Genomic DNA, 18793 nt, shown 5'->3' on the forward strand with positions numbered 1-18793 from the left:
CTGCGAGGTCTCCAGCAGGGTGGGGGGTGGGGGGTCCTCACTTCTTGTTCAGACTGGGGGGGCTCCCATGGGTGACTGTCCCCCATGGGTGGACATGAGGGTGCACCCAGCCTATTTTGCTATTACAAAAACGACATGGCAGTGAAACGACCTTGCTTATACATCATTTTGCAAGTGTGAGAGGTTCCTGGAAATGAAATAGTACCGTTACTGGGTGTTGCAAAATGGCCCTGGGCACCGCTCTCCGAGCGGGGGACCCTGCTTCCTCGTCCTCACGCCCACGTGCTGCGTGTCTGCCAGTCTGCTAGGGAGAAGGGCTTCTCGATGTAATTTCAATTTGTATTTCTGTCTTTATAAGTGAAGATTAATTGTCTTTCCATATGTTTAAGAACTGTTTGCCTTTTCTGGGAGCTGTCTGCATCTCTTGCCCATTTTTCTACTGGGCTGTTTATGAACGTCGGACAGATTAATCCTTTGTAGTACGTGCTGCAAACATTTTCTCCTAGATTATCATTTGTTTGACTACCGATGGAGGTTTTTGCCTTGCAAAAATTTGTTTTGAAAGTAATCTGTGTTCTTACCGCGCTTCATGTCTTGCTTGGAGAGGCCCAGTCTGGTCTGAGGTCCTGGACCCTCCCCTGTGGCCCCCGGGCTACTTCCAGTGTCTTTTGGGAAGGTGTGAGGTGTGGCTCCAACCTTACCTTTTTCCGCACAACTACCCGGATATCAGTGTGTCTCTTCCCCTCTGCTGTGAAATGCCACTTTGATCCCGACGGGGGCTGGGTCTGCTTCTGTGCGTTCTAGTTTGTTCCGTGGCCCTGCTCTCTGTTCACGCGCCACCCCCACGCCTGCAGAATGGCTGTAGCTGCACCACGTTCTGTTACATGATCAGGCTCGTCACCCCGCATCACTCTTGCTTTCCAGAATTTTCCAGGTTATTCGGCTTGTTTGTTTTTCCTTGTAAACCTTAGACTTAGCTCGTTTTGCTTTCTCTAAAATCGTTTTCTAATTTTTTTAGGGGAATCACATTAGACCTATAGATTATTTTAGAGAGTTTTGCTCAGGCTATCTCTCCTTGTGTATTTGTATGTAACCATGATGGGATATACACAACATGATGTATATAATATGCCTTATGAATGCGATACAACCTATATGATATAAAACATACCATTTTAACCATTGTTGAGTATGCAATTTGGTGGTATTAGGTACATTTACGTTGTGTGAGCCCATCATACCATCTGTCTCCAGAACTGTCATCTTCCCCAACTGAAACTCTGTCCCCGTGGAGCACTGACTCTCCGTCCCCCTCCTCCCGCCCCTGGCGCCCACCATGGGCTTTCTGTCTCTGTGGATGTGACCCTCCTGGGGACCATCTAAGTGGAATCATGCAGAATTGGCTCCTTTGTGACTGGCTTCTTTCACTGGGCACAGCGTCCTCCAGGTTCATCCGTGTTATAGCCCCAGTCAGAATTCCCGATGTTCTTGAGGCTGAGTGATACGCCGTTGTATGCATAGACCACATTTTGTTTGTCCATCCATCCATCCATCCCTCTCTGAGCCCCAGGTGTCGGTACTTTGGGTGTATCCCCAGAAGCGGGCTTGCTGGGTCCTCTGGTAGCCCTGTGTTTATTTTCTGGCCGTGGGTGCTGGAAATTGGGCCGAGTGTTTCCTTGGGAATCTGGCAAATGGACTGCTCTGAGCCAGGCTGCCCTGGTTCCCCAGGCAGGTCCGTGAGCCGTCCCAGGGGAGGGGGGCAGTGCGGGAGTGACGGGGACCTTACAGTGGCCTGGACACCATCTTCCACCCAGTCATGCCTGCGAGTCCCTCTGGACCTCAGTGTCCTCCTCTCTGTAGAAGGCAGGACCCCGGAGTCCCAGCAGCTGATGTTTACGGAGTCCTTTGTGCCAGCCTGGCCCAGAGACAGGCGTGCGGGAGCCAGGACTTCAGCCTCCCAGAGCCGGGCAGGCGGGGATTGGATGGGGGGGACGGGAAGGCGTGAAGCCCATGGGCCGTGTCAGTGTGGCTCTCCGCGCAGCTGCTGCATGTGGGGGCTCCCCGGGCGCGCCCCCGGAATGGACCGAGCCCCTGCCCGGCCTCCACTGCTTCCCACGGCCCTACCAGTTCCTCTGTCCGTCTTGCTGTGAGTCTCCGTGCTGCTCCCTTTCCCTGGGGTGTCTCCCTCTGCAGCCCGCGGCTGGCTCCTGCAGCTCAGAGCGGCCTGCCCTGGCCCGTGGCCCCCTGTCCCCCACTCACCCGGCTCCTCCTTTCCGTGGTTAGGAAGCGCCGGGGCCGTCAGAGTGCCTCCTCTGCATTCCCGCACTGGACTGCGTCTGGTACATAGTAGGTGCTCATTAAACACCTGTTGACAGGATCGCTCGTCGCTGTGACTCCCGAGGGTGCGGCGCGTGACTCGCACCCCTGCCTCCGTGGCCTCTGCCCCGTGACCCCTGCTGCACAGTGAGGGTGCGCAGCCCGAGTCCCCAGGGCTGTGTGCTGGAGCCGACGTGCAGATGGCTCGTTCGGCTGCAGAGCCCACCTGCCGCCAGGCCAGCCAGGACAGCCCGAGTAAAGACCAGACCGTCCGGCGGCCACATTGGAGCTCAGCGGTTATCCGGGTGGCAGGTGCAAAGACAACTTTGAGGGTTCGGGTGTTTTTTTTGTTTTTTTTTTTTAGTTTCTTTTTTCTTTTACGCTGGATGTGAGTTTTGTAACAGAGGCCCATGGAGGGAGGGCTGCTGAGCGCCTCCATCCGGCCCCTCTGCTGTCACGCCTTGTCTCGGCTCGGGTTGTGTTCCTTTCTTGGCCTGCTGAGCAGGAAATGTGGGTTCCACCTTCTCCTCGTTGTGTGTTGTTTTAAACATGGAAAACCTTTGTGGCCTGTGGTGCTTGACACCCGGCGGAGGGCCTGTAAATATCCCGGGGCCTGGCCTGGGGTGGGGAGAGGCCTGGCAGGAGAGCCCTGGGCCTGGGCTGGGCTGAGATAAAACAGGAAAAACAAAGTGGCCTCCGGGCAGGTGGTTTGGTGGCGCACAGAAGCTCTTTTCACCTAAGGGGCTGTTTAAAGCTGTGGGTTTACCTGGTGCTGGATTTGCCCGGGTCCCGGAAGGTCTTTAAAATGCACCTCACCCACCCATTCCTTGACTGGCTGCCAGAAGCAGGTGACGGCCAGGAGACAGCCAGGTGACCAGGCTGTGTTGGGTCTGGGGTGACTGAGCTGAGTGGCTCTGGGGAGGGGGGCAGTGCTCAGCCAGGAACACAGATTGGGGTGTTCCAGGCAGGGGGTGGGGCCTGGCGCTGGCTCTTGGTGTCATGAGGGCTTTTTCATTGTGCTCTTTGTCCCTGCAGAGCAAGGGACACTACCCTGAGTGAGACCCAAGGGGCGGCCCTTCAGGGTGGGCAGTGCCTTCCACCCGTGGCTGTTCACAGCTCCTCTCCTTCCAGCTTCCCTGCCTCAGATGCGCTATGAGGGATGTGGGGAGAAGCCCCTGGCCCACGACTGAGGTGGACGGAGACGGGTCGGTTTCCCTCACCGAGCTCCTTCAGGCCCCAGGGAGCCTAGAGACTGTCCAGGCTGCCCCACCCTCGCCATGGAGAGCACCTTGCCCCTCACCCCTTTCCTTAAGAAGACTGGGTGGGAGCAAGGTCCACGCACAAGCCTGTGATGCTCAGGCCACTGGCAGTGGGACCCCGGTGCTTAGCGAGGGCCCAGGTTCCCTGTTAGTGGGCCAGTAAGTACTGTGACCTTTCTGAGAGTTCTTGTTCTGCTGGGCATCTCGCCGTAAGAGCAGGGGCAGTAGAGCATGGCCCACGGGCCAAACCTAGCCCATTGCCACCTGCTTTTGTAAATAATGTTTTATTTGGGCACGCCTGGGTGGCTCAGACGGTTAAGCCTCTGCCTCCGGCTCAGGTCATGATCCCAGGGTCCTGGATCGAGCCCCATGTCGGGCTCTGTGCTCAGCAGGGAGCCTGGGCTCCTCCCTCTGCCTCTGCCTGCCGGTCTGCCTACTTGTGTTCTCTCTCTCTCTCTGTCAAATAAATAAATAAAATCTTAAAAAAAAAATAATGTTTTATTTGCCCACAGCCACACCCATTTTGTGGTACAGCAGAGTTGAGAAGTTAGGATGGGCCGTGTGGCCCGCCAAGCCCGACATTTCCTACCTGGCCCCTTGCAGAACAGGCTCGCCCGGGCCGCGCCTCGCCTGCTGCCGTGTCTTAATGGTGCAATGCCTTTGGAGAGCTGCCTGGTTTCAGACAGCTGCGAGCCACGCCCCTTTCTGCTTTCAGGAACTTGGGCCAGGGCCATGGCACGAAGTCATGCCTAGTGCCCGGAATTTGGAAGGTGCTTCCTACCAGCTGTCTCATTGGCTGGATCTTCTCAGGTCCTTGTTGTGAAGAGTGATGGAGAGAAATTGAAATGAATTTGTGTGCATTTCTAGTAGCTTATTCTATTTGCTTACACGACACAGAGGTTTTTGTCTACCTACTCCTAAACGTTAGATTTTCTTGCTAGTGTTGTTTTGTTTAAATAAACATCAGTGTGGCCACTCTGCCAGGCTCCCTACTCAATATGCTAGGCAGAGGGGCCTGGGAGCTGTCATTCAGTGAGGGATGTATTAACAGAGGCATGTGCTAGGGAGGGTGGGATGGCTGGGTCTGTCTGGGGTTAGGGCAAGCACGGGCTCTGGAGTCCAGTGATGTTGGCTTCTGTTTCTGATGTGCCACTTCTCTCTTATGCTGCTTCCCCAAGCCTCAGTTTCCCTTCCTGTCATTTGGTTTAACAGCATTGTGACTGGGACATAGGACACCTAGGATGGGGGAGCTTGTCACTCTTGCCTGCGATTTGGGGCCCTGCACAGGTTTTGGGGTGCACAGGAGGCCTGGGGACAGTGAAAGCACAGCGCTGAGGGTTTGTCCTCCCCTGTGTTGGGGCCTGGTGAGCACTCCAGAGCAGGTGCTCCAAGCCCCCGCCTGGGGTTTCCTCTCCAGGTGTGTGTGTCTGCTGAGGCCCAAGGGCCTGGAGACAAGTCCTCGGGTGGGCCCGGCTCACACCTCTAGCAGGTACTGCTCTTTTTTTAATGCCACTTCAAGGACCAGGAGGGCTGGGCTTGGCCTGGCTGGCCTGCCTCTGTAGACCTCACTGCTGATCCTTGGGGCTGGTCTCCAGCTGGGGTCAAAGGGCACGGCCTGGTTCGTGCAGGGCAGGTGGCAGGGCTGAGCCTTGGTGCTGGAGTGCTGGCCGGGGGCTGCTGCGCCCTCTCTGAACCGGCTGCCTGCCCCCCCGGGGTCCGGTCTGAACCCTCCCGTGGTGTTTTGGGCACTGTGGCCCTTGCTTCCCACTGCCTGCAGGCTCCGCTCACCTGCCGGCCCTTCCTTTCCCGCCTGTGGGTGTGGAAGCTGCTGATGGCTGGGGGTGGGGGGTGGTCTCGGGTGTCCTGGACCCTCTTACCGTGGCTTCCCCCATCTGTCAAGCAGTGATGTCACCACCAGGTAAAGTGACAGCGTGCAGGGAGAGTGACATTTGTTGAATGTGGTTTTGGAAAGTAGGATCTGGGGTTTTGCCCTCATTATTGCTGCTCGCCAGGTGACGACCATGAGGTCATTCCACGCACAGCTGAATGAGGGGCTACCATCAACATGCTCTCAGAGCCAGAGACCGGGCACAGGGGAGGGGGGTGTGACCCACACAAGGTCACGCAACGTGGCAGGTGGCATCTTGTTCTGGGCACTCGGGACCACTGCACTCACGCCCGGATGGTGAGGAGAGGTGGCTCGGGTCCGGACTCAGCACACAGGCCGCTCCCAGTGGCTTCTGCGGTGGGAACTGCCCTGGACAGGCGTACGTCCCCTGACTGCGCCCCTCAGCTGTGGTTGCTGTGTGGACCATCGTGCTGCAGGACGCCCGAGTGGGGGTGACCTCACGGCGGGTGGGAGCCGCCTGGCTGGATGGGCAGGTGGTGCCGAGCCAGAGATGGGAAGAGTGAAGTGGTCACCCGGTGGCTGGGAATGCCTCAGACCGCAGGAATGTCCCTGGCGGGGTCCCAGGGGTCCGGGGGGTCGGGGATGGTGAGGATGGGGGGTGGGGTCCAGGCAGTGACTACGCCATCTGGGTCCCACCTCCCAGGACTGTCTTCGGTCCCTTTGGCCCTCTCAGGGGCTCGAATTTTGCATTTTGACCTTGGCTCCTGTTTCGTGCCTCTGTCCCTGAGCCCTGCGGGGGAAGAAGGGTGAGTGGGAGTGCTGGGTTCCCCAGTGTTTCCTGAGCCCCATTCTTGTGTGGCCATGCAGTGTGAGGGGAGGGAGCAGGGCCGGTGTGCTGGAACCAGCTCGTCCCAGCTCGCAGGCGCTGCTAACATTTGCAGGGATTTGGGGAGCTGGCCAGTAATAAAAACGAAAGCCTGTAAACTTAGGTGAATTCGCAGCCAAGGTATTCACTGGAAATCCCTCCCTTCTGAATTACGTCGCTACTTTTATGGTCGCGAGGTGGCTTGCGTCCGTCGTGTCTGGAAGGTGGAAATCTTGGGTCACGGTGGCCACTGCATCGGCCCCAACCACGCGCCCACGCCTGCACGTCTCTCTGGTGGCTTGAAAATGGCCACGGTGGGAGCAGCCACACCACAGAAACGGGCAGATGCTACGAATTGGGGCTTCGCTTCTCATTTTGTTGATTGTCTCGGCTTAATCAAGCAATGGAAGAGCCACGTGTGGGACGTGTGCAGCCACCCACCGTGAGGGGCACAGAGAAGCCGAGGCAACACTCCTGCGCTCTCAGAAAGCTGCCCTGCCCTTCAGCAGGGGCTCCCCCGTCCGCGACCAACGCGTGGGGCTCTGATGCGTGCCTCCCACGTGCACCTTGTCTTGTTCACGTTAACGGAATGTCAGCCGGCGTTCCTCTCTACGCTGTACTCATCTTCCGTTAGGATCGTGCTGGACAGGGGAGGGGGTTGTTCAGGAAAAGTCAGAACATCCGTGAGCTGCACCGGCCCCTCGGCTTTCCCACGAAGGGTGCCACACGTTTTCCTGGTATTTGTGAGCGTGTGCACGCGGCTGTGTATCTGTGCGGTTTGCAGTCGCCGTCCAGCCTGCGTCTCTGCACACGGGTCCCCGGGGCCACTCCCTGTGTGGTCATGAGCTCTCCGGTCCGGGGGCGTGATCCCAGGTCACAGAAAAGGGGGTGGCAGCTCACACCGGGCCCTCCCAGCTCTCCCGCTCTCTGACTTTCCAGGGCCACCTGGGCCATCGGTCAGGGTCACTGAGCTCGTGGGACCTGGGCCTTCATTATCCTCCCCTGGCTCACCGCACTGGGGGTTTTGGCCTGACCTTCGTGGACAGACAGCCCCTGAAGATGCTTGCCCATGGGAAGAAATTCAAGCCTCCCCCCCACTCCCGGAGAAACACCCAGGTTGTTGAAAACTTGGCGTTAAGTTTTCCACAAGTGTTTAGGGATTTAGGAACTGCAAACCCCAGCAGGGCTCCTGAGCAAAGTCCGTGGACGGCCCTTTGCTCTGAGGGCTCTCTGGGAGGATAGCCCTTCGCAGCTGTGGCTGGGTGGCCCAGAGCCGGCGTAGGGCCCTGGATTTCCTGCTGCTCTTCTGCTCAGCATGGCCCCGCCTTTGTGCATCATTCCTTCGTTTGCCTGATGAGGGTTTGTGAGCCCAGCATGGGCCAGGCCTGCTGGGGCATCACCTGAAGAGCCACGGCTGCCTCTGCCCTTGGGGCCCGTGTTCTTACAGCGTGGGGCTGGGGGTCCAAATCCCAAACAAGGGAGTTAGCTGGAAGTTCCAGGAATGGCTTTCAAGGTGGGGTACTTGGAGAAAAAGGCTCTGGGATGGGAGACACCCCAGAACCAGAGGTGCTGGGCCCCACAGTAGGAGCAAACGCAGTGGCCAGAGGACCCCCAGGGACTGGAAGAGGAAGCGCTGGGAGGTCTGGTTTCCTGCCACGTGCAGAAGGGGCTCCATGAGGTGCTGTGGGCCCCTCCGCCCCAGGCCCAGCTGAGCAGGAGGGTGGGGTCAGGGTGGAGAGGCAGACTGGTGTGGGGCCTGGTTTGGAGAGGGTGGCCATGGAGTGATCCTGTGATTGAGGGCTCCTTCAAGGGCTGTGGCTTGAGCAGCTGGTGGATACACATGCCATCCGGCGGGAGGGTGAGCTGAGACTCCAGCTCCGTGCTAAGCTAGGCAGAACCAAGCTACCAGTGAGATGTCCAGCTGGCCGGCAGAGCTCCCAGGGAAGCCAGCAGGTGCTAGGTCAGGAGCAGGACATCTGGGTGTGGACGCCGGGAGCATTTGGGGTCCTGCTGCCTGTGCCCAGTCCGGCAGGACTGAGCTGTGAATCTGGGGTGAGAGAAGTGGATCCCACACAAGCCTTGTGTTTGGGGAAACCTGGGGGTCATCCGCTATGAGCCATGTCTTGAGCCTGGCATGGGGTTGGGGACAGGGTCAGTGGTCTCCAGTGTCAGACCGCTCCCAGGGAGTGCTCAGCACAGGGCCCCACAGGGCTGGATGGGAGTTGCGTGTACACTGGGGTTCTGGGGGCAAGGCCTTTGGGGCGTTGATCAGGACAACTGAGTCTGTGCCTCCTCCCCGTCCCTCCTGTTTGCCCCGCAGAGCCTCAGAGTCTGTAGCTGCCATCCTAGGCCACTCTGACCGTGGGGTCCGGGGCTGTCTTCCCAGAGGATGGGAAGGACCTGGCTGTCTCTGGGACTGGCCTGGGGGAAGGGGGAGGCGCGCGGTTCTCAGCGTCTGTGACTCCCCGGGAAGAAGGTTAGGACGGGACGGCATCCTGTGGGAAAGTGGACATTGTTTGTCCTCAGATCAGCAGGAGAGCCATAGATAATCGGGAGGTGAAGCCAGGCCGGGGAGTGGTGTGCGCTGCGGGTCGAGGCAGATTGGCTGGGACGCTGCAAGCGCCGGAGACCAGGAACCACTCTTTTAAAAATCTTGGCTGGGAAGGGAGATAAAGTCCTTTGTGGTTTCCAAGTCCAGTTTCCCTAGACACTGCCGCCTTTGTGTGTCCAGAAGCCATTCAGCGGGTTTCCAGAGCAGCGTGCTTTGTGTCCCCGGGCCAGCTCTGCTGGACTCAGTCCTGCGTGCAGGGGACCCGGAGCCTGGCGGGTGCTGCCTGGAGCCAGGCAAGCCCCTGCACCCTGTGCCTCAGCACCAGGTGCCCCCGTTGCACATGGTCCCCGTGAGTCCTTGTAGAATGCCCTGGCTCTGAGCAGGGATCTGGAATAGCCACGGCCAGGGGGCCTTTCCCCAAGCGTCTGCTTCCACGTGGAGGTACGGGGAGGGGGTTCCTTCCGACGGCGGCAGGGCCGGGTGGTGGCGGATCCCGCTGAGCAGCTGGTTCCCCTTGGGGTGGGGGGCTTACGGGAGCTGCCCTGAGCCGCCTGGGCTGGGCTTCTGGGTGCTTGTGGAGGGCATCTGAGGAGGTAGGGTTGGGGAGTGGGGGGCTGGTGGGGCCCGGGGGACACATGGCAGCAGCAACCAGAATGCAAGGTGAAGGTAGGATTTGTCGAGAGGGCACCCACTGGACATGGGCTCCACGTGGAAAGCTTTGCTCTGGGTCGCACTTGGTGTCCGAGATCCGGTCTCCTCTGTGTCCGAGACAATGGTCCGTACTGCCCTCCATCTCCATCTGACAGATGGGGGATGAACCTCCCCAAATTCCCGTCCACCCAGATTTTGTGAACGTGACCTTACTTGGAACAGAGACTTTGCAGATGTAATCAAGATGCGGTAATTCTGGGGTAGGATGCGCCACACTCCAGCCCAGCGCAGGGATGCAGCATGGCTCCCCTCGCAGCCTGGACCCGTCCTCGGGTAGGGTGGGTGGGGAGTCCTGGTGTCTGGCCCTGAGCTGACAGCAGCATGGATGGTTCATCCTTTTGAAGGGCCCAGGGAGCCTGGGGGAGCAGGAGGGACAGGGCCGGGCCGGGCCTCTGGGAGCCCCTCGCTCGGGTGGGCTGTGTCTGGACCCCCCACCACAGGCTGACATGAGTAGCCGGCAGGAGGAGCCCAGGGTTGGGGTGGGCTGGCTGCTGGAGGGATGCGCCCCTGGCTCGCCGAGGCGTGCATTGCGTTCTGATGGTGCGGGGCTGGACACTCGGTGCTTTGTCCCCTGTCCTGCTGCTGCCACCTCATTGGCTTGCTGGAGCTGAACTGGGAAGGAAGGCAGCCCCAGCTCCAGGGCCTGTAGAGAATCCCAGATGGTGAGAACCCACCCAGCCAGAGCCTTGCAGGAGGTCAGAGCTTGGCTGGTGTGAGGCCAGCCCTGAGCCCTTTTCTCCAGGCACAAGTCAGCTAGATGTCCCTGCTCCCAAGCCGTGGTCCCCGCCTGGCCCGTCCCCTCCACCCCACGTTCCTCTGATGCCGGATGCCGAGGAATCCCTCAGGTCTTTTTGGAAATGAGAGGAAATAGGTTTTACGTTGCTGTACTTCCCGTACCCAGGTTTTTATTTTCATAGTTTAAAAAGCAGTAGGAACGCATTATAGGACATCTGGAGAGAGTTTTACAAACCACCCCATGTGGGGGCCTGTATCACCTTTGGTCTTTCTGGACACCTGTTTGCCGTCATGGTGCGCGGGGCGGCAGCGTCTGTCACTCGGGCCGGGGTCCTGTGTGAGTCCACGTGATGCTCAGCATGCCATGCCTGCCCGTGTAGGAGTGGCCTGCCCATGCGCTGTGCTGCTGGGTCCCATCCCGCCGTGGGGGCGACACACTCCCCACGTGTTGGGTTCGCGCTCAAGAAGCAGAATCGCCGGCTCCGAGGGCGTCTGCGTTCACGGTTCCCGCTGCCTTCTGCCACGCGGACTGGCTTGTATTTCCTTTTTAGGGAAGCTGGAGGTTTGTGCTCGAGTGGTGGGTAGATTTCCTCTGGCTGCGAATTCCTGTGCTCAGGGAATTGGCCCGTCTGTGCCCCGGGGTCCTGTAGCTTTTGCCCACGTACTGGAGCGGTCTCAGAGCAAAGAGAGTAGTCCTTCGTGGACCACGTTGGCTACACCCTGGTGGCACTGCATTTGTTTTTAACAAGTGGGAGTTTGGGGGCGCCTGGGTGGCTCAGTCGGTTGAGCGTCTGCCTTCTGCTCAGGCCATGGGGGTCCTGGGATCGAGTCCCGCGTCGGGCTCCCTGCTCAGCGGGGAGCCTGCTTCTCCCTCTCCCTCCACCCCTGCCCCATGCTTGTGCGCATGCTCTCTCGCTTCTCTCAAATAAATAAATAAATAAATAAATCTATAAAAAAACAAGTGGAAGTTTGTTTCTGTCCACTTGACTGTTACTCTTTCATGCTGTGATTATTTTTGTCATTTCTCTTAAACAGACTGTTATCCCCTCTCTGGGGACTTGGTCAGCACAAAGTTCTCTTTTCTTTAGGTTTCTTTTCTTTTCTTTTTTTTAAGTTTTCTTATCCGTTTCATCTATGTGGAGCTCACAGCAGCTGTTTGTCCAGGTGGCCGGCCTGCGCCCCCACCCACATGCAAGCAGCCTGCTGCCCTGGCCCCCCACCGCCCCTCATGGCTGCCCACGGCCACCCTGGCCTCCCTGAGGCTATCCTGGCCCCCCACAGCCCCCCAAGACTGCCCATGGCCCACCACAGCCCCACACGGCCACCCCAGCCCCCCCAAGGCCCCCCCGGCCCCCCCACAGCCCCCCTCGGCATCATGCACTTCTGGGCTTTCCTGGGTCCTGGGGGCATTGGGCATTGGGTGTCCTGTCGTTTTTGCCACCAGGCCTACCCCGGGCCACCTTGTAGTGCTCCAAGCGAGCTCTGAGAATCACCTGACCCAGGAGCCCCTGCTAGCCCCTCCCTCCACGTGCCACACACCCTTCTGTTCTCGTAGACCAGAGCGGGTTCTGGTCCGTCTGGCTGGAGTCCTAGGAGCCCCACTGTTGGCATCACTGCTCGGGGCAGGAAAACTTGCTGAGGGGGGCGGAGGGCCCTCGCGGGGTGGGCAGACACCCTGGGCCGTGATTTAAGAGTCCTTTGAGAGTTTTTGTGATTGCACAGTCCCAAACAGGAAGCACTTTTCCCTGACTTTGTGGTTCTCCCTGAGACATCCCAACTGGGACAGTTAGGGCCGAGTTGATGGATTCCATCCTGCTTAACCCCCTCCCTGCCCGCCTTGCGTGGAGATGCGCGTGTGTTTACTGGGGCCAGCGTCCGGCTCCTGGTGTGCGTCATCTGGAGCTTCCAGAACACTGGCCTTTACTGGTGGTGTTCCTTCAGAGGCGGAAGCCGAGGCCCAGAAAGGTGGTAAGCAGCAGAGAAGGCTTTGAGCCCTGTTGTGTCCAGAGTCCCCACCCTCCTGCAGGGACCCAGGGCCTCTTGTAGAAGTTGGGGGGCTGGGGCCTGTGGGAGACCCCGACTTGCAGCCCTGGGCCCAGGGGCTGTGTGACTGGGACTCGGGTTGCGGTTTGTGGCTTCTGCTGTAGGCTTCGGAGTGAGGTTGGCTGGACGTGCAGACGAGCCACTCATACTCTGCCCCGGGGACTTGAGGGGGTCGGCTTGCCTCTCCTGGCCAGGTTGGTGCAGAGATATGGGGCACCCCACTACATGTCCATCTCTGGGTGAGTGTTCGTGTTTGAGCTCCCACATGTCCTCCCCTCCCTGTGACCCACGCCAGGTCTTTGTGGCAGTGGTTTCGGGCTGGAGGGGGCAGGCAGGCAGCCTTCCTTCTGCGCCTGTGGTCTGGGGCTGTGCCAGGCCAGAAGGCGGGCGAGCGCTGGGCTCCTGACCAGCCCGTGTGTGGGAAGACCTCTCTGAGCAGGACCTCAGCAAGCTGAGTGAGGGCTGGCCAGGCGAGCAGGGAGGTGCTTTGGGCAGACAGAGCAGGCTGGGTTGTGTCCCTGGGAGGGGGACCAGGCCGAGTCAGGGGACGCGAAGCCAGGGCACTGCTGGGCCCGGAAGGGATCTACTGAGACACCCTAATGCCGAGCATTCCAGCGGTTTCTGGGCATTCGCTGCTGTCTGAGCGGTGTGCATAGCTACAGCCTGGACCGCGCCCTTGATGGCTGGCTTCTTAGGGCGCTTCTGAGGAGCGGTCAGGCGCCCTCCCCTTTTCTTTTTTTTTAGATTTTTTTTTTTTATTTATTTATTCATGAGAGACAGAGAGAGAGAGAGACAGAGGCAGAGGGAGAAGCAGGCTCCCCGCGGAGCAGGGAGCCCGATGCGGGACTTGATCCCAGGACCCCAGGATCATGACCTGAGCCGAAGGCAGACGCTTAACCGACTGAGCCGCCCAGGCGTCCCCCTCCCCTTTTCTTTGAAGCTTTTCTGCCCTAGCTTTCCCCAGGCTCTCTGGCCTCCCCGTGCACTAGGCTGGCCATCTTTATGGCTGGGAAGATCCTGCTGACTTGGCTTCCTTCTGCCTTGTGGGGCACATGGGGGGAGGTGACTTTGGTGGGGCCAGGGGCAGGAGCTTGGCCAGCCGAGTGGGAGTGATGGAGGGGCCCAGGCTGGTGGGTGCCAGATGGGAGCCAGTGGGCCCCGAGTTTTCCTTGAAAAGCCAGCCTGGCCACTTCCTGAGGGCAGGGCTCGGCCACAGGACCAAAGTGTGTGTAGGAGAACCGTGTACTCGGGCGGGTGGGTGCGCCATGGGGACAGGTGGCCAGTGGGCGAGTGACCGAGTGACCAAGCCTGTTCTTTTCTTCTCTTGCAGGGACTCCGACCGTCATGTTAAGGTAAAGCAGAGGGGCTCAGTGCTGAACATGCTAAGGAGGCTGGACAAAATCAGGTTCAGAGGTCACAAGAGAGATGACTTCCTCGATCTAGCAGAGTCTCCAAATGCCTCAGACACCGAATGTGGAGATGAAGTGCCCCTGAAAATACCTCGGACCTCGACCCGGGACAGTGAGGAGCTGAGGGACCCTGTGAGTATGCCGTGCGGGCCTCAGCAGCGGGAATGTCCTCCTCCTCTGTTTGGCCTCAGCCCTGGGTGGGCGAGGGACCATCCCCCATCCTCAGATGGTCAAGCTGAGCCCTGTCCTGCCTGGTCCGGCTTCCCCTCTGTCCTTGTCTTGCTCCCCACTGGACCTCACTGGCAGGTGCTCGTCCCCCTGATCGAGGATCACAGAGCCTTGCCTTTACCACGGGTCTGTCCAGCCACTGGATTTCTTTTCCTTCCTCATTGGCTTCCTGGGTGGTTGGCAAACTTCTCATGGGGGAGTCATGCACAGAGCCCTCGGCAGCTGGCTGAGGCCGGGCTGGGCCCTCATCGTGCCATGTGGAGACAGAGCTGGCCCCTGTGGGCTGGTCTGCAGGGCTCTCTTTAACGGGGCACCAAATATCCCTTGAGCACCTCAGCTAGGCAGCGTGGCTGTGGCGGGAACAGGGCTTGAGTGGGCCCTGTCTTCTGGAAGCTTGTGCCTCTTCAGCCGGGAGTGGGGCTGGGGCGGGGCAGGCTCTCTGGCCAGATGTGATTACAAGGCTCACCATTGTGGGCACAGCTGCCCGAGTGTTCCCCTTTGCCAGTGAAGAAGCCCAGAGCCATCTTACCTGGTGTGGATGACCTAAGTCGGTGGTCCGTTGGTTTCCTCTCTGAGCACCCAAGCCAGCTTTTCTTCCCCGGTGTGGCCTGTGAGCGCTCGCCTTCTCTGGTTTCTTATATTATTAATGCCTTAGAACAGGGACTACGAGTTTGCTCCTGGCAGGAATGAATAATTTACTGGCCCTGCCTCCTGGGAGCCAGGCTGCCTGATGAGGCGTTGGCCGCTGTCCCCTGGTATAGGTGGGCTGGTCCTCCAGCCTCGGGGTCCGTGGGGGGCCGGGGCCCTGCTGCTGGGTCTCCCAGTGCACGGTGTGTTGCAGAGCGCCAGGGGCCGGCGGCAGCCTGGGGCACCATGAGCCGCGGTTCTCCGTGGTGTCCTTGGGCCGGGTGTGCCGTGGCCCTCTCAGGAGCGTGAATCCCCACATGGGGGTCTGAGCTCACTGCGGGGTGTGACAGGGATCCTGCAGTGGACTCGTCTGGCACCGTGCTCTGTCTGTCCATCCCTCTAGGACTCCGCGGCAGCCACTTTGCTGTGGGTGCTGTCTCAGTAGAGACCTGGACTTGCCCCTGGAGCGCAGCCCGCGGCGTGGGCATGGTGGCCGAAGGTCCAGAGGGTCTGCAGGGCCGGGCCCGTGCCACACTGAAGTCGGGTCTGAGGCTGCAGGGACGTCTGAGTGGTGGTGGTGCTGGAATATGCCGTCGATGCGTTGACCGCTCCCCACTGAGGGACCCTCTCCCCGGCCCACATCCCTGGGGTGGGCGTGCTGGGCCCATGCTGTCTGTTGTCCTGGTGGCCGTTACCAGGTCGCCTGCCCACCCTGCCACGGCCCGGGGTGTCGTCCCACGGCTTTCTGCTCTGCCGGCCCAGCGGGTGAAGAGCATGGCTCTGATTCCTGGTTGTTCCTGTGAGGGAGGCTGGTCATCTTTGTGCTTAGGCTTTGGGTTCTTTTTACTTTACTTCTTGTTTGTTGTGGTAAAATATAGCTAAAACTCACCGTTTTGGCCACTGGTATGTGTACAGGGCATTAAGTGCATTCACAGTGTCGTGCGACCGTCACCCCATCCGTCTCTAGAACATCGTCCTCACCGCAAGCGGAAGCCCCTTCTCCATTAAACACTGACCCCCACACCGTCCCCCAGCCCCTGGCGCCCACATCTACTTTCCGTCTCTGTGGACCGACTGGCCCAGCGACCTGTGAGAGAATCCCGTAGTACCTGTCGGTTCCTGCCTGGCTGGTCTCTGGGTCCCGGGCAGAGATGAGTGGGCGCAGGGGTGGAGGGGAAGGGCGTGGGCAGGGGAGGGGTCCTGGGCTGGCAGACGGGCTTGAGGAGGCCCCAGACAGTGGGATGTGTGGGGACAGCGTGCAGCAGTTGGGGTGATACCCAGCTTCAGGGTGTGGCTGGGGGGGAGGGCCGCTGCAGATGAGGACGGGGACTGGGACCAGGGCCGACCGGGTGGGTCAGGGACAGGCCAGTGAGGAGAGGTGTGACGGGGAGGGTACCAGAGCCCTAGAGCTGGGGACAGACAAGTGACCCCGTGCACGGGAGGCCAAGGGGCAGACTCCTCTGGGAGCAGGAGGTCCTGCCCTGAGGGGCTGCAGGGGAGCCCAGGAGGTGGGGAGTTGGAGGCCACCATTCTAAGGGAGCTGCAAGGAGAAGTGGCCCAGCCCACTTCCCTGGCTTTATGGTGGTGACGCTGCGGCCTTGGGGGTTTGCTCAGCTGAAGGGACCCGAGGGGCTCACAGAGGGGCTCAGACCTCAGAATTCCCGAGTGCCGCCCCTGGGGCCCGCCACCCCCATCGGTGCTCCCTGCCAGCTGGTCAGCTCCCTGGAGCAGCCCCTTCTCCTCCCTGCGGTCCACGGGGCTCTGGCTCAGAGCTGCCTTCAGCACCGAGCACCCAGAACCCTGAACCCCCACCCAGGGGGACCCTGCGGGGATTCTTGACGCTCTGGGGCAAGTTCCAGATGGACTTCGTTCCAGCGTCCTAGAGACTGATGTGCGTTACAGCCTCCGAGGGCTTGGACTCATGCATTCGGACGTGGCCCCGTGAATGGGGGGCGTCCTGCCCGCTTTCGGGGAGGAGTTGGCAGTTGTAACAGAGGTTGAGTGTTCTGCTTCCACGTCCGTGCAGAGCCGCCTTTCCTGGCCAGTCTCCGCCCTTTGCCGTGTGGCCACCGCCTTGGTTGTCAAGGTGGGGGACGGGCAGGGGAGGGATGAGTTCATGCGCAGGGGGGATGGGTCTAGCATATGCCATCTGCCCCGTGGCAGGGCAGGTAGAATTTGCCTGCCTTCCACCCCACTCCCCCAGTTCCTGTGCCCACTGCTGCCTGGCCCCCAGGGCTGCAGGGAAACATGGGAACTCGCCCCAGTGGCCAGAGGAGCTCAGAGTCCAACAGGGCAAGGGTCCGGGCAGCCACAGGCCAGGGGGTCTTCCCAGAACCTGCTGGCTCCCAGACGTCCGCTCCTCCTTCCTGAGATGTGGCCTCAGAGCAGGCGACACGTGTATATGCAGGGGTCTGTCCTGCACCCTCTCCGGGCTGTGTGTCCCCTTCTACCCTCACCTGGCCTGCAGGGGGGTCATGGAAACCCAGACTGGGAGTCGGATCCCCCTCGTCGCTTGGGGAGGCACACGGGTGCTGCTTCTCGCTAGCTCAGCATGAGCGTGCAGCGGTGGGTGGCCGTGGGAGCGTCCAGTGTGTGCGCCTGGGCGGGCGTGGCGGTGCTGACCTGTGCCGCACCCCTTCCCCTCCCGTCGGCCGGACGCAAGCGGCCGCCTGTGCCAAGGCCCTGGGCGGGCGGCAGCGGGCAGCGGTAACCGGAGCCTGGCCTGCACCCGTCGGATGTTAGGCGGTGGTTTTCCTTAGCCCTCTGTGCAACAGGACAGGCCCCGTTTGGAGTTTGCTCATGTCAGGAGCCACTGTCCCTTCAGATTTACGCAGCCTGGCCTGCGGACATGCCCTCCCCAGCCGCCTTGCGTTCGTCAGTCCAGCTCCGGGCTGCGAGGGGACAGGGCCTGCGGCTGGGCTCACCCTCCGCCTGGGAGGCCAGCGCAGGTTTGGATGGTTGCCTTCCCTCCGCAGCCTGAGACTGGCGTGACTATCAAGAGGCTTAGCGTCACGCTTCTGGCTTTAATTTTTTTTAATCATTTCTAAAAGCTGACCTCGCTGGGCTCCAGGGATGTCCACGTTGTCCGAGATGTCCCTTCCAGCGGCAGGTGAGGCCGAGGTGAACTGATGCGGGCTTCGGCAGAACGACGCCTTCCTTGCCCAGCAGGGGCTCTGTGGGCCCAGCCCTTGCCGAGGAGGGGTCCTCAGGGTTCGCCTCTGAGAAGTGGGGTGCTTGGAGGTCGCTCCTCTGAGCTCTTGGTGTTTCTCTTGTAGGCTGGTCCGGGGACCCTCATCATGGCTGCAGGAGTCCAGGACTTTAACCGGACAGAGTTTGATCGATTAAATGAGATCAAAGGTCACCTGGAAATCGCCTTATTGGAAAAACACTTCTTACGTGAGTACCCCTGGGTGGGGTGACGGGGGGAATGCAGTCCTGCAGACGTGCAGCAGGGTGTTGGGGCTGGTGAAGCCCTGTGCCTGCTGTCACCGGGCTCGCTCGTGCTGGGGACACGTGTGGCCCCCCATGTGACGTCCCCAGCGGAAGCTCCCTGTGCCGCTCCACCAAGACCAGCTCTCGTCCGCGCGCTACAGGTCTTTACTCTGGGGTAAGGGAGGATGTCCCAGGGAGGCAGGGATTTTGCTGCTTCTGACGGATCTGGGGTGTTGCATTTCTGGCAGTTGGCTTTCATACCGTGTTCTGTTTAGTTTCGCATCAAGGAGGGAGGATGAGCCCGAGGGGTTCCTTGTTGGGTGGCCGTCCGCGTTGGTATGTGGGCCGTTCCCTGCCACTGTGGTTTTGGCCTCTTGGGTGCAAATGGGAGAGACTGCTGTGGGGGCGTCTGCCAGCTCCTCATGGAGATGATCTCATCTGACTCCTGCCTTGGCTCTCTCACCACCCTCTGTCCTGCTCTCCAGACCGGAGCCGCAGGGCTCGGGTGAGGGCCCCCGCGCAGGGACAGGCCCCCGGCCGGGAGGGGGTTTAGAGCAGGCAGATTGCCGTGGCGCCCGCGCGCATGCCCCGCTGCGCCATGCGGAGCTTCCACGACTGACACCGGGGCCAGAGCAGAGCTGCTGGGATGACACAGGAAGAGAGAACCAGCCTCCTGGCCCCGCACGCCCAGAGCGGGCCCAGAGCTGCCGGGCCAGGAGGAAGGGCCCGCGGGCAGGTCCCCCCCTCTGCTTTCCTTCCCTTGCGTCT

At 60.3% G+C, this 18793-nt stretch overlaps 1 protein-coding gene across 3 annotated transcripts in view; it reads left to right on the forward strand.

Annotated features, from left to right (window-relative positions):
• Positions 1–18793, forward strand: part of GRAMD4 (GRAM domain containing 4) — a 78350-nt gene that overhangs the window by 20494 nt on the left and 39063 nt on the right. Inside the window, exons 1-3 of one of the 3 annotated variants that reach the window (XM_036072819.2) lie at positions 9131–9281; positions 13660–13870; positions 17869–17989. In XM_036072819.2, coding sequence (XP_035928712.1) covers positions 13709–13870; positions 17869–17989 — 283 coding nt within the window. In that variant the 5' untranslated portion in view covers positions 9131–9281; positions 13660–13708. Of the gene's footprint in view, positions 1–9130; positions 9282–13659; positions 13871–15064; positions 15221–17868; positions 17990–18793 lie in introns of those variants that run through there. The other 2 variants (XM_036072815.2, XM_078076757.1) reach the window with 2 other exon arrangements.

This window comes from Halichoerus grypus, chromosome 6, assembly GCF_964656455.1.
Source record: "Halichoerus grypus chromosome 6, mHalGry1.hap1.1, whole genome shotgun sequence".
Classification (NCBI taxonomy): domain Eukaryota; kingdom Metazoa; phylum Chordata; class Mammalia; order Carnivora; family Phocidae; genus Halichoerus; species Halichoerus grypus.